The following is a 15,120-nucleotide window of genomic DNA, read 5'->3' as shown; positions in this document are numbered from 1 at the left end:
GTCTCCAGGGGCATGGAGTGCACCCAGCACATGGACATACATGCAAGGAAAAACACCCATATACATAATAAAATAATTTAAAAAATAAAATCGGGCTGGTGAGATGGCTCAGTGGGTAAGAGCACCCGACTGCTCTTCCGAAGGTCCGAAGTTCAAATCCCAGCAACCACATGGTGGCTCACAACCATCCTCTTCTGGAGGGTCTGAAGACAGCTACAGTGTACTTACATGTAATAAATAAATAAATAAAACCTTTAAAAAAATAAAAAATAAAATCAAAATGTAGGGAGGTCACAATTAGCCAACTTAACATGCTCGTTAAGTTCATTAAATTATCAGTGAGGAAAGTAGCAAACATCAATGTGGGTGATTTCCCTAGAAGTCCAGCCTATTTATATCACCCATACAATTGCTATTTTATTGGGAGGATGAACAGCCACATTAAGTGATGGCCAGACTCCAGGCTACAGACCTAACTGTGATGTTGCGGCATTACAAACTGGACTCCTTACTCTCACTAGCTGACAGTAGATCTGACTGACATTCGCTTTCGTGCACCCAGCTCACACTCACCTGGTAGTTGTCTGTGGCATCCCCCAGAAGCCCACCAAAGGTGATCGCGTTGGTAATACAGCCGAGGTAGATGAACAGAACAGCAGAGATGGACTGGAGGTGGAAGCCATCATAGAAGTCGCTTGGGAACCAGGGCAGCTTCCTCTTGACATCCAGACACAGTCCTCCAAAGAACCTGCTTGAGACAGGCAGAAGACATCTTTCCTCCACAGACACCAGGAGGGATGGGGATGCCTCCAGGGCCCTCAAGAGTCTGGAGTAGGGATCAGGGATAGATGGAGTCACACTCTTTCTACCAGAACACTGAGAGCCAAACATGATTCTTGTAGGCCTAGAAATTTGCAGTCATCACCATCCATACTGGGGAAGGTGGACACAAACTGTTTGAGAGAAGAAAGTTCTGATGGGAATACTCCACTATGAGGGGGTCTTCCTCCTGTCCTTACCCAACCCAAGCCATGTAACATGAAATGGTTAGTGGGAACTGTCAACTTCACAGGATCTACAGTCATTTGGGAGATGGGTCTCTGTGTATGTCTGTTGGGGATTATCTTGACTTTGTGGATTGATTGGGAAGACCCATCTTGACCGAGGGTAAGGCTGCTCCCTGGGCAGGGGATCTTGGACTGAATAAAATGGAAACAATGAGATGAGAACGAGCCAGTGCTTAAGAATGAGCCAGTGCCACTATTGCATATGCCAGCAAGATTTTGCTGAAAGGACCCTGATATAGCTGTTACTTGTGAGGCTATGCCAGTGCCTGGCAAACACAGAAGTGGATGCTCACAGTCAGCTATAGGATGGAACACATGGCCCCCAATGGAGGAGCTAGTGAAAGTACCCAAGGAGCTGAAGGGATCTGCAACCCTATAGGTGGAATAACAATATGAACTAACCAATACCCCCAGAACTTGTGTCTCTAGATGCATATGTAGAAGATGGCTTAGTCCGCCATCATTGGGAAGAGAGGCCCCCTTGGTCTTGCAATCTTTATATGCCTCAGTACAGGGGACCGCCAGGGCCAAGAAGTGGGAGTGGGTGGGTAGAGGAGGGAGGGGAGGGTATAGGGGACTTTCGGGATAGCATTTGAAATGTAAATGAAGAAAATACCTAATAAAAATTGGAAAAAGAAGGCAGTGGTGGCACACATCTTTGATCTCAGCACTTGGGAGGCAGAGGCAGGCGGATTTCTGAGTTCGAGGGCAGTCTGGTCTACAGAGTGAGTTCCAGGACAGGAGGGCTACACAGAGAAACCCTGCCTCGAAAAGAGAGAGAGAGAGAGAGAGAGAGAGAGAGAGAGAGAGAGAGAGAGAGAGAGAGAGAGAGAGAGAGAGAGACTGGGGAAAAAAATGAGCCAGAGCTTAATGCTCTCGTGTCTTGATACAATGTATCTGTGGATACAATGTAACCAGTTCCCTCCAACTCCTGCACTTTGACTTTCCCAGCATGAGCTGCTGTTACTTAAACTTCGAACCTTTCTCCCTTCAGTTGCTTTTGTCAGAGAATCTTATCACAGCGAGAAAGACTCAGCACACAGCTTCATTCCCAACGGCTTCGGTTGCACAGAGCCTTGTACTTCTCTGGACTTCCCTAAACCTAGGTCAACCTAGGTGACTCCAAGAGCAGCCAGGGAACTCAGGCCAGGAAAGTTTTTTCTTGTTCCCCAGAAGAAAGAAAAATGAAGCTTTAAAAAAAAAATTAAGATTTCAAGATCTTGCTTCTTTTTAAAAGATACATTAAATCTCCAACCTCTGGTATACTTGTGAATATGGTTTTACTTAGAAAGTCTCTGGGTTGAGAATGAAGCTCAGTTGGTAATGTTTGCCTGGTAGGCATGAAGCCCTGGTTTATAAGACAAGCATGGTGGTGCCTGTGAATTCAGCACTGGAGAGGAAGGGGCGGGGGCACCATCAATTTAAAATCATCCTTAGCTATAGCAAGCTTGAAGTCAACCTGGGTTACTTGAGACCACAAAGGGGCGGGAGAGGGAGGCAGAGAGGATGTAATTAAGTTACAATGAACTCATTAAGAATGCTTTGATCCAGCCATTATAGAAACCAGGCAATACTATCCAAAGATATCACACAGGGACAAGGCCATGGAAATTTATACACAAAAACTGAGGTGACACAACAGCCAAATCAAGGAGTGCTATGAGACTCCTGGCTGTCTTTCAAGGAGAGGAAGGACGTTCCTAGAGGCTCAAAGGCAGTGGTGCACTGCTGGCATCTTTATTTAAGGAGTAGGGTTGAGATAGGGCCTCACACTATATAACACAGGCTGGCCTGGAACTTGCAACAATCCTCCTGCCTCAGTCTTTCCAGTGCCAGGAATTAGAGGTAGGATCCACAAAGGCTCTGCTCCCTGGTGACATCTCCATTTTAACCTTCTGATCTCACACTCATGTGAAAATGGACGTCAGTAATTTTACACTACCTTGCTTGTGATACGTTGTTTCTGCCGCTATAGGATACAATTACTAAAGAATGCCTAGAGAAATGTTTCGGTTCCTTCCTCACGGGTGGGATCCTTCTGTTCATCTCACCCCACACAATTCTGTCAGAGCCACACGATTCACTAGAGTGCGGGACGACTGCAGTGGTCAGATCCCCGTCCCTAAGGGGCGCTGCACACAGCAGCGAGAGGATCGCTAACAGGACCGGAAGAAGGAAGGGTTCAGGACAGCAGGCTCTCTGCCAGGTGTGGAGCGGGCACCTTCCGGTCCAGATCAGCTCCTCCCCGATTTCGTGCATAGCTGGCATCTCAGCTTCGTCGCCACTGCCCACTCCGCCAGCCCCGCTGCCTCCAGCCCCTCCGCCACTGCCGCCTCCTCCAGCCGAGGCTCCGCCTCCGCCCACAGAGCCATTCATCTGGCCCGGCTCTGCCAGAGAGAACACAGATTTCCTGAAAGAGAAGGCAGATGGGGCAGAGCAGGGCTCTCAATGCTGGGAAGAGCCCAGTCCCTCAGGACTGTCCCCTTCCCCCTCAAAAAACAAACAAACAACCCAACCTACTATCTACTATCTTGAAAAGCGGGGGGGGGGGGGGGGGGGGGGGGGGGAATGAAGATGGGGGTGGGGAGAGAGCTCAGCTGTTTAAAGCATTTGCCACACAAACAAGAGGGCAAGAGCTGGGTTCCTAGAAGCCATTTGATGATCAGGTGGACAAGGCAGCCACTTGGAATTCCAACACAGGGGAACCCCAGAACAAGCTAGAACAAGACTATCTAAATCTGTCTGCAGCATTGGGTTCACTGAGAGATTCTGCCTCAGTGAATAAGGTGGAGAGCAAAGAAAAATTCCCTGGTGCCACCGTCAGGGCCTCTACATATGCACCCACACATATTCAGACGTGAACGCACATTGCACATACCACAGAAAGACAGAAAATGATTCAGTAATATGCATCCCCCTACACAGTCCCCACTCCTGACTTTAGAGCTGTTCATAAGTGGCCGTGTTGGCTTCTGATTTGCTACAGGGAGAAGAAAATGCCGGATGTGGAGTACCCTCTGCTGCTCTTATCCCGAACACACACCTCTTGTCAGCTGAGGGAACTTTCTTGGGTGGCTCAATTCTGATGTTTGGGTCCCACTCTCCAGGGGGAAGGACAATGACCTCGTCTAGAAATTCATCAATCCCTGCGATCAGATCTTCTCGGTTCCGAGCTTTATAAGCCACATCGCTGAATAGCTGGTGAGGAATGGAGAAGGATAAAAAAGCAGAAAGGAGAAAAGAGGGCTCAGTCCTCCCCTCCTGGGAGTGAGCACATCACAGCTATCTTTAAAGGAACCAATTCTAGCCATTTCTCAGGATGCCCACTTGGTTCCAGTGGGTGGATAAGGACAAAGGACAGTAAGGGAAATAGGGAACAATAGGAAAGAGCCAGTTCCAAGAGCAGGCGGTCATCTGAGATCAGAAACCTATGCCTCCGAGATACATTAGAGACAAGCAAGCATAGGGAATAGCTTACCAACCTGGGACTCCTCTTAATGTGGGCTACCTACATTCACCTCTTCTAATAGTGCATTTAGCAGCCTAGAACCTTTATACTATACTATGTACACATATGCCTTTCTGCACATATACCTAGCAATTTATTAGCAACCTAGGGCCCTCACCTGCACTGAGCTGTACACACACTCCACTCTGAACAATGGAACTGTCTCCTCCCCTTAACAACCATCAAACATAGATAAATTCTACTCAATGATACTCTCCTTGTGTCTGGATAAGAAACTAGGGACGTCCTGAGCTAGGTTTTTATAATAAATCAAACTTCTTATACCTATGCAAAATTAGGTATACATATGATCAAAATCAGATGTGTGATGGGAAGGGACATTCACAACAGAAAGATGGTCATATAATTTAGTCTGTCATTTAGAGAACCACCCATACTAACACTCCACCTTCCTCTGAACCCCATAAAACAAACCCCAAACAATAGTTGGGGTCTCTGGGTACCCTCACTCATGTGGCCCACAGTCACTCTTGACTGTACCTGACCTGTTCTGTCTCTTTGCTTTGAATCAAGTCCCCCTACTGCTTCTGCAAATCTTTGTGTGGCTGTATACCAAGTCTTTGAGCAAGGGCCAAGGAACCTGGGCACGCTCATCCTAGATGCCGACCCCAGCTAAGACTACTGTAGGACGTCTGCTGAGTTCCCCCATCTTCTTCATTTCTGTTTTCCACAGAGCAAGCACACAAGAAAACCTCTACAGAGCCCAGTTTGAGTCCAGTTTTCAAATCCATTCATTACTGCCCATACTTTTACCCTGGAGCAGGTCAGGCTACAAAAAGACTTGCAGATTTGGTGGGGTCATTCATGTGCTTAAAGACCTCCAGCTCCCCAATGATCTGGGGACAGAACAGGACCCTTAGGCTCCTGCCTGTCCCAGGGTGTGTATGGCCTCTGGCTCAGGTCACTGCCCTGGCCCTTGGGGGAGTGCACACTTTGAGCTTACACTACTGAACTTCCATTAGCTTCCAGAAGGCTAGCATCTCAGGGCCATGCCAGTCTACCTGCCTTCTGTTCACTTAGTTTTCTATCTGCAGAGCCTGCCCTGGCTCCCCAGGCAGACAGCACATGGTTAATTCTATTTTTTTTTTAATCATCTCATTATTGCAGATCTGTCCCCCTTTCTGGATAGTGCTTCTAAATTAGAGAGGGTCTGGTTCTATTCTCGGAATCTTATAATCCTGAGTTCCCTGGTGCACAGCAGGGGCTCAGAGGTGCTTGTTAGATAATTGGTGATGACAGGGAGTGGGGGAGGCTGTGCCAGTGCAACAGCCATTACCACTCACAAAGGAGTGTGTGCTTCATATCTTTACTTACATCATCCACCATGAGGGTTGCGATGGCTCGGCCAATCTCATTATAGGACTTTGCTCTCCCGGAAGGTCCTAATAGTATGAACAGAAATCTGCAAAGAAGATAGAGGGAGAAGAAGATATAAAGTGGAAAAAACAGAAACAGGTGAGGAGAAGATTTGTTGGACCTTCAATGCATCCATTATTCACTTTTTAACCCCCTCCTTTGAATTGTTTTAAAATCATCATTATCATTATTATTTTTAATTATGTGTATGTCTGTATGGAGCTATGTGCATGTGAGTGCAGTGCCTGAGAAGGCCAGAAGAGGGCACTGGATTCCATGGACTGAAATTGCAGTTAATTATGGGCCATGCAACATGGATACTGGAAATTAGCTCAGGTTCTGTGCAAGAGCAGGAAGTACCATTAACCACTGCAGCATCTTTCCCCCTCCTATTATTATTATTATTATTATTATTATTATTATTATTATTATTATTATTATTATTATTATTATTATTAATGTATTTACTATTATACTTATTTATTATTGTTGTTTGTTTGTTTGTCTAAAAGACAGGGTTCCATGTAACCCAAGCTCAAACGCTTTATGCTGTCAAAGATGATTCCAAATGCCTGATCTTCCTGTCTCGCCCTCCCGAGTGCTAGGGTTCCAGGCTAGCCACAATCTCTGGTGCTTCCTTTTTACATCGATCTAGTTATCTATTTATTGTGTGTATGTGTATATGTATGTGCACACATGCCACGCCATACACACCACAGCAAACATGAAGGTTTGGAAGACAATTTACAGGAGTCAGTTTACCACGTGGGTTCCAAGCTCACGTTATTTAACTTGGTGACAAATGCCCATGGAATCATGTCACCAGCCTCAGAATCTCCCTTTGACTATTTTACTTGGTGAAGAAATATTTCTGCTTCTGCCCTAACTGGGCTTTCTTGGGAGCATCCTTACATTTGCATTGCTGCCTGGGCCACTTCCTCCCCCTCCAACCCTTCTCTCTTTTTTGTGAGGATCTTACTGTTGCCCTGGCTGGCCTGGAACCCACACAGCTCCACCTGCTGGGTGCTGAGAATAAAGGTGAAAAACACCATGTTGGGCTCTATAATAATGGAAAAGGGCATCCTTCAAGACAGGGTTTCTCTGTGTAGCCCTGGCTGTCCTGGAACTCACTCACCAGTAGTCCAGGCTGGCCTCAAACTCAGAAATCCGCCTGCCTCTGCCTTCCAAGTGCTGGGATGAAAGGTGTGCACCACCACTGCCTGGCACATCCCTGCTTTCTAATTGCATGGGGTGTGGCTCCCTAAAGACAGGTGTGGTGATACTTTTCAGGGACTCACCTGGTGGGGACAGGCACCTCTGTCACCCCTCCCAGCATGGCAGACTGGACAAGACGAACAAATGCAATGAATGGCTGGTCCAGGAAGTCCACCTCGCCCACGAGCACGTTGGAAGCTTCTGAGTCCTTGGGAATCTTCTTCATGAATTTGTTTTTCCGCTGCTCCGGGAGGAAAATGACACACCCAAGAAGACCTGGCATGCTCATAGTCTCACTTCAGAGAACAATGGAGGTCTAGCTTTAAAATCTCCCCAGGAGTTGTGTGAACCAAGCAGTCAGAGAAGAGCCTAGCCTGGGCTTGCTGAACCTAGCTCTCACCTGCAGCCTCCTTGTTGGAACAGATGTAGCCCTTAGGCTTAGTGGTAAGCCACCCAGCCCTCCCTCCAGGCCTTCTCCTGTGGCAGTGGAGAGAAGCCTGTCTGTTTGCCCTCTGCCCTGCCTCCTCACTCATGGGAATCTCTGGACCAGTCTCCAAGGGTGCCCCAAGGAGACTTCCTGGGAACTTATAATCTTTAGTCTTTTAAACTGAGACCATGAGTGGGTTTCCACTCCAGTGCCACTGGCTACCAGTTGTCCAGGGCAAGAAGGTCAGACAGTTGGAGTGACTGGTTCTAGTGTACCAGACAAGTCCTCTGCTCAAACTACTCCACCCTCTGTCTTTATGACTTCACATCTCCAGAGTTGTCTGACGATGAAAATGTCCTAGGGAAGGTTACTTATAAGTTCTTAGTCTTGGGGGGCTTCTGTTCCCTTGTGGGAGAGAGGTTGTCAAGGGCTCTCTGCCCGTGAAACCAAAGGCTTCCTCCTCCTTCCCGGCCTGCCTCTGCAGTCCAGGGCAGAGCTCTCCTACCTGGTCTGTGTTTGGGGTATGAGAGATGTCATTCATGCTTCTACTCTGGGCATGACCTAGGAGAGAAAGGAAAGCAAGCCTATCAGGGGAAGCCAGGCTCCTGCCAGCTCTTTGACCTTGACCCTGAACCTCTCATGGCCTCTAAGTTCAGAACCACAGCAAGTCTCCCTTCCCTCGGTCCTGCAGCCCCTTCAGCCAGCATCCCCATTCTCCTTCCTTGCAGGAGCAGTGTGCTTGAACAAGAAGCTAACCTCCAGGTTCTGCTGCTTGCTAATCATTTCCCCAGCTATAGCATGCTCTCCTCCAGCCTTCGTTCCACCTCCTTAAACCTCGCCAAGGTGCCTACGCCAGACACAGCTCTGTGCCAGCTCAGACATAGAGACATAGAGGTGTATTTTCAGATGAGGTTCCAGGCATCATTAGGCTGGAACTTGGTGAGAGAGACCAGTCTCACCTCTAGCCCTCAGGCTGGCCTGGAATTCACTGTGTAACCCAGGCTGGCCTCGAACTTGTAGCAATCCTGCCTCAGCTACTGCACCCAGCAAGGCTTCTGTTTTAATTTGCTTGTGGTTTTTGTGGTGCTCCAAATCAAACAGGGTGCTTTAAACATGCAAGCTCTCTAATGCCGAGCTGCACCTCCTATCCCCAAGGCCCTGCCTTTAATGCCTTTCCTAGGAAACCAGAAACCTGTTTCCTCACCAGAAAACAGGACAAAATGATTCAGCCATCAAGAACAAGAGCTTTGCCTGAAATCAATGTACCGAGGACATGAGATCAGCGCTGACGAAGCCAGGACTTGGCTGCACTCTGTCTGGCAAGGGGTACTATAGTGGTAAATCAGGCCCAGGGGCAAGCCTAGGTTTAGGGGGAAATCTGTTTTCTCCTGCTGGTGTCTTAAGCAAGCTAGCTCCTCAGCTCTACCTTCTCTGTCTATGGACATGGGGACAGTCCCCAACTGTCACAGCCAGCGTGCTGCTGTCTCTGATTGGCAGAGAACACTCACACAGATGACCATAGCTGGTGCTTTGTCGAATCCTCAGGTCCTCAGTGGAGCGGTGCAGAGTTGGGCCTGCTGAGGAGCTCCGGGCAGAGCTTCGGTCTGGGAGGGGCAGGAAGGCACATAGCTTCAGCATCTCTGTAGCTGCAGCCTCTCTGGCTAGCACAATGACTACATCGTTACTTCAACTAAACAAAGTCACGACAAGATACATCTCCCCTTCCAAGAATAGTGTTTAAAGGAATAGAGTGAATAAGATTACACAGGAATGGGGCTGGAGAGATGGCTCGGTGGCTAAGAGCATTGGTTGATCCTCCTGATGACCCTGGGAAATATTCATCCAGTTGGAAAGGAGACGGAATACAGAGTTGGCTAAATTAACACTGGGTGCAGCAGACAATCTACCTTCATCTCCGATTCTGCTACCTGTGGCTTCTGGGTTTGTCTGCTGGGTTTGTCAGGCCTAGAGCCTTCAGAGGCCTAGAGTGAATAGTCTTCTCTTCCCAAAGCCCCAGGCTTTGCTAACTAGAATGGTATACTAGCACACTGGCACACTTGAGGAGACCTCAACACTCCCACCATCTTATGTGTGCCACACTCTGCAGAAGTTTCTGGCTTCTCTTGTCTTAGTGGAAAACTCTTTCCTAAGCAAGCCACCGCTCCAGGCATTCCCTGGTGCTGTGTGCTGGGAGATTCTGGCCTGCCCCTTCTTCCCAGGATGCACTCCAGATTAATAGATCTCCCAGGTGTCAAGACACATTTGAAGGTCTCAAGCCATTGCAATGTGCAGTATGGGCTGTGAGCCAACCATTCCTAGGAACTACTGTGTTCTGGTGTCAGGAACAACATGGAGTATGGCTGGGGTCCCTCTTGGACTTCCAGAAGAGGAGACTGGAGGAGAGCCCAGAACCTTGGACTTTCTTCAGGATCACGAAGTCTGGTACTTCCAGACCCCAAACTGGGATCACCTGGTCACATGCCCTGTGCCCACCAGCAAGCAGCCCTACTCACTCGTCGTGGAAACCGACTTCCCGATGTCTGCAAGGGAACGGTGGATGGGCTTCTTGGTTTGGTGACGATGCTTCCTCAGGAGCACGTAGCTGACCCTCTCCCGGAGCTCAGGTCGCAGAAGTCCATCCTCTATCTGCTTCTCAATGACATCATCTGGATGAGAAACAAACAAGTTGGACCCATGTGGGAGAGAAAAAGACCAAGGCTTTGAGGTCTTGCTTCTTCTGGGCTATTCGTGGAATTGAGACTGAGTAAAGAGGTCAGGGATTTGAGAATAGTCCTGCGGAGGCTCTGCCATTGACTTTCAGGACTGTCAACCCCGATATCATCAGGTATAAGGTTCTGTATCTGTCTCCAGGTATGTGCATGTGTGGACAGAAGTCTCTGCTCCTTTTATCCCCGTTGTGAAACATGCTTTAAAGAGGACCTATGAAAATAGACAGTGATTTCCATCCCCAAAATGAACTCTTTTTTAGAGAAGAAATAGTTACAGCCAAACTAAATTTACTAAGTAGAATAAAACTCACAGGGATGTTTAGGGAGGAAAAAGGAGACAAGCCACCTTCTCGTTTGACACCCCATTAAGTGGGAGCTAGCTTTCTTTCTTTTTGGGGGGGGGGGGGGAGAATAGAGCTAGTTTTCAAAAGAAGAAAGACAGTCCATTTTCCTTTGAAAAGAAACACATTGCCATGGCAACACTCATCTCTGCCCATCCATCCCAGGAGCCCCTCTCCCTGGCTACTGCCTTGCTGAGCCACATTTCAGGGATGCTCTTTTGCTAGCTGTTGGTGGTCTGCATACTGTGTATATTAAAAGCAATTGGACACTGCCTAGACGGTGCCAGAATCAAAATCCTGCAGAATCAGGCAAGTGTTGAGATGGCCAGTCATACAGAATTGCAGGTTGACACGGGGTTAGAAGAATTGCCCTGGTTTACCGGGACCACAGCAGAGATGTCCTGGACTCACCTATGATCTGTGGTAGGGAGCAGCTGTCCAGATCCAGTAGCACTGTCCCTGTCTGCAGGCAGGTGCGGAGCTCAAAGAGACTGTGCAGGGACAGCGTGGACACATGGGGCTTGCTCCATCGTTCTCCTCCTTCCTCTACCTTTTCTTCAAATTTTATCCACCTGGAAGAAGGAAGAATGGGGCTCAGCGTGGCCAGTGCCCTCAGGAGAAGGCTATTCCAGGTCAACCCAATAGTGTGGTGTAGCAGTTTCCACTGAGATTGTAACATTCTATCCTGTAGGAAGCTCCTTCAACAAGAAGGCAAAACAACTCAAAATAGCTTTAGGAAGTCCCTGAAACTGACCAGACTCACTAGGTCCCTCCCTTTCAGAGTAAGCAATAAAAGTTAAGAGTTCTCAGATGAGCAGAATTGAGCTACGAAGAATACTTCTTTTTCATTGTTTTATTTTTAACATGTATAAGAAATAAATGTAATAAACCAAATACATGGACAAAAAAATACAAGAATCATATGATCATCTCAATGGAAGCAAAAAAAAAAAAAAAAAGAAAAGAAAAAAGAGAAAGTCTTTGATAAGATTCAACATGCCTTCTTAATAAAAGCTCTAGAACAAATAGGACTGTAGGAAGCATATTCCAACATAATAAAGGTTATACATGACAACACATGACCAATATCACCCTAAATGAATGAAACCCCATTAAAATTAAAATTAATAAGCCCCCATTAAAATCAGAAATGGGAGAGGACTGCACACTCTCCCTACTGCTCATCCATGATGTGATTGAAGCATTAGCTGGAGCAATAAGGCAAAAGAAGGGATACAAATGGGAAAATATTAAGTCAAATTATTATTATTATTATTATTATTATTATTATAATTATTATTATTATTATTATTTTGGGTTTTCAAGACAGGGTTTCTCTGTGTAGCCTTGGCTGTCCTGGAACTCACTTTGTAGACCAGGCTGGCCTCAAACTCAGAAATCCGCCTGCCTCTGCCTCCCAAGTGCTGGGATTAGAGGCATGTGCTTCCCTGCCCGACTGTCAATTTATTTTCAACTGAAGAATATATTATCTTATTACCAATGTTCCCAAAATTTGACTAGAAAAATTGTAGAAATTATCAATAATTTCAGCAAATTGTTATGATACATAATTGACTTACAAAATTTATCAGTCTTAATACATATGAGTAACAAGCATGCTGAGAAAGAGTTCATGGACATGCTCCTCTGCCCAGTTTCTCAAATAAAATAAAATATTTAGAATATACATAACAAAAGAGGTAAAAAAAAAAAAAACCTCTACAATGAAAACTTTAAATGTGTAAAGACAGAAATTGAGAAACATAGCTGGGCGTGGTGGCGCACTCCTTTAATCCCAGCATTTGGGAAGCAGAGGCAGGCGGATTTCTGAGTTCGAGGCCAGCCTGGTCTACAAAGTGAGTTCCAGGACAGCCAGGGCTATACAGAGAAACCCTGTCTCAAAAAACCGAAAAAAAAAGAAACATATTAGATTTTGAACACCTCCCAAGCATATAGCTTGGTAGAATTAACACTGTGAAAAAAAGACCTTCCTACCAAAACAATTTACTGATTCAATGAAATCACAATCAACATCCTCACCTCATTCTTCACATAAATAGAAAGAAAATCCTCAAACTGATATGGAACAACAAAAGACCCAGAATAGCCAATTAGTCCTAGATAAGTGTTTGCTTCTATGCACTCTTTTCCTTTTAAGTGCTAAGTGCATCTAAGACTCCAACTTTTATACATCTGTTTCTATTGAGTCAATTTTGTTCAATATTAGAACGGCTACTCCAGCTTGTTTCTTGGGACCATTTGCTTGGAAAATTGTTTTCCAACCTTTTACCCTGAGGTAGTGTCTGTCTTTGTCACTGAGGTGTGTTTCCTGTATGCAGCAAAATGCTGGGTCCTGTTTATGTATCCAGTCTGTTAGTCTATGTCTTTTTATTGGGGAGTTGAGTCCATTGATGTTAAGAGATATTAAGGAAAAGTGATTTTTTGCTTCCTGTTATTTTTGTTGTTAGAGGTGGAATTATGTTTGTGTGGCTATTTTCTTTTGGGTTTCTTGAAAGATTACTTTCTTGCTTTTTCTAGGGTGTAGTTTCCCTCCTTGTGTTGGTGTTTTCCATCTATTATCCTTTGTAGGGCTGGATTTGTGGAAAGATATTGTGTAAATTTAGTTTTGTCATGGAATATTTTTTTCTTCTCTGTCTATGGTAATTGAGAGTTTTGTTGGGTATAGTAGCCTGGACTGGCATTTGTGTTCTCTTAGGGTCTGTATGATATCTGCCCAGGATCTTCTAGCTTTCATAGTCTCTGGTGAGAAGTCTGGTGTAATTCTGATAGGCCTTCCCTTATATGTTACTTGACCTTTTCCCTTTACTGCTTTTAATATTCTTTCTTTGTTTAGTGCATTTGGTGTTTTGATTATTATGTGATGGGGAAATTTCTTTTCTGGTCCAGTTTACTTGGAATTCTATAGGCTTCTTGTATTTTCATGGGCATCTCTTTCTTTAGGTTAGGGAAGTTTTCTTCTATAATTTTGTTGAAGATATTTACTGGCCCTTTAAGTTGGGAATCTTCACTCTCTTATATGCTTATTATCTTTAGGTCTTCTCCTTGTGTCCTGGATTTCCTGGATGTTTTGGGTTAGAAGCTTTTTGCTTTTTTGCATTTTCTTTGACTTTTGTGTCAATGTTTTCTATGGTATCTTCTGCACCTGAGATTCTCTCTTCTATCTCTTGTATTCTGTTGGTGATGCTTGCACCTATGACTCCTGATATCTTTCCTAGGTTTTCTAACCCCAGGGTTGTCTCCCTTTGTGATTTCTTTATTGTTTCTAGTTCCATTTTTAGATCCTGGATGGTTTTGTTCCTTTTCTTTGCCTGTTTGTGTTTTCCTGTAACTCTTTAAGGAATTTTTGTGTTTCCTCTTTAAGGGCTTCTAGCTGTTTTCCTGTGTTCTCCTGTATTTCTTTAAGGGAGTTATTTATTTCCTTCTTAATGTCCTCTATCACCATCATGAGAAGTGATTTTAGATCTGAGTCTTGCTTTTCCGGTGTGATGGTGTATTCAGGACTTGTTATGGTTTCTGTTGTTTATGTTCTTATGCTAGCCTCCCGCCATCTGATTATCTCTAGTGTTACCTGCCCTGGCTATATCTGACTGGAGCCTGTCTTTCCTGTGATCCTGGTTGTGTCAGAACTCCTCAGAGTCCAGCTGTCTCTGTGATCCTGTGATTCTGGGATCCTGAGATCCTGGTGTGACCAAGCCCCTGTGATCTTGTGATCCTGTGATCCTCTGATCCTGGGTGCATTAGAGCGCCTGGAAGTGAAGCTTCCTCTGGGTGCTGTGGGACAGGCTGCAGAGTTCCAGTCCAAGATCTGCTCAGGGCACCTGCTCAGACCGGAAGGAACCAGTGCCACTGGTTGGGTGGGGTTCCTGTGTTCCTGGACCCCACTAGTCTCAGTTACTCCCAGTGGTGTTGGAAAGATGTTGTGTCCTCCTCACCTCTGATCCTATGATCCTGGTGTGCTAGAGCACCTGGGAGTGGAGCTTCCTCTGGGTGTTGTGGGACTCACAATAATTTTTTTTTAGTCTCAACTGAATTCTGGTTACTACTGGTTACTTTTAAGTACCCCATGTGGTTTGCTAGGAACAGGGGAAATGTCCCCAGACAAAAATATCTCCCTCAGGGTGGGAGATGCTTGTGCCAAGGAAATGTTTGCTGCATAAACATAAGGACCTGATTCAACCCCCAGTATCCCAGATAAGTATCCAGGTGGGGAGTGCATGCTTCTAATCCCAACACTGGGAGAATTACAGAGGATCCTTAGGCTTGCTGGTCAGCCAGACTAGCTAAATTGTTGCTCCCCCTGGTCAGTGAGAAACTCTGTCTCAAACTAAGATGTAGGGCTCTTGAGAAGTAACACTTGAGGCTGACTTCTTGCCTCCAGATGCCTCTTCACACATCTCACAGCTGCCCCAAGATGTGTCCCTCAGGTCCTACTACA

The 15,120-nt window shown here is 46.0% G+C and overlaps 1 protein-coding gene across 6 annotated transcripts in view; it reads right to left on the bottom strand.

The window, feature by feature from the left end:
• The window catches only part of Slc4a5 (solute carrier family 4, sodium bicarbonate cotransporter, member 5), a 97,366-nt gene that overhangs the window by 33,275 nt on the left and 48,971 nt on the right, over positions 1-15,120 (bottom strand). For 4 of the 6 annotated variants that reach the window (XM_006505964.2, XM_006505965.2, XM_006505967.2 and 1 more), the window contains 9 exons: positions 11,076-11,236; positions 10,108-10,260; positions 9,103-9,198; positions 8,100-8,155; positions 7,251-7,408; positions 5,911-5,998; positions 4,111-4,265; positions 3,289-3,477; positions 574-748 (listed from right to left, as the gene is read on the bottom strand). In XM_006505964.2, coding sequence (XP_006506027.1) covers positions 574-748; positions 3,289-3,477; positions 4,111-4,265; positions 5,911-5,998; positions 7,251-7,408; positions 8,100-8,155; positions 9,103-9,198; positions 10,108-10,260; positions 11,076-11,236 — 1,231 coding nt within the window. Of the gene's footprint in view, positions 1-573; positions 749-3,009; positions 3,478-4,110; positions 4,266-5,910; positions 5,999-7,250; positions 7,409-8,099; positions 8,156-9,102; positions 9,199-10,107; positions 10,261-11,075; positions 11,237-15,120 lie in introns of all 6 variants that reach the window. The other 2 variants (XM_006505963.3, XM_006505966.2) reach the window with 1 other exon arrangement.

The sequence above is a fragment of the Mus musculus genome, chromosome 6 (genome assembly GCF_000001635.26).
Source record: "Mus musculus strain C57BL/6J chromosome 6, GRCm38.p6 C57BL/6J".
NCBI classification, from domain to species: domain Eukaryota; kingdom Metazoa; phylum Chordata; class Mammalia; order Rodentia; family Muridae; genus Mus; species Mus musculus.
The sequence above is the reverse complement of the archived record's forward strand: the minus strand, read 5'-3'. Positions and strand labels throughout refer to the sequence as shown.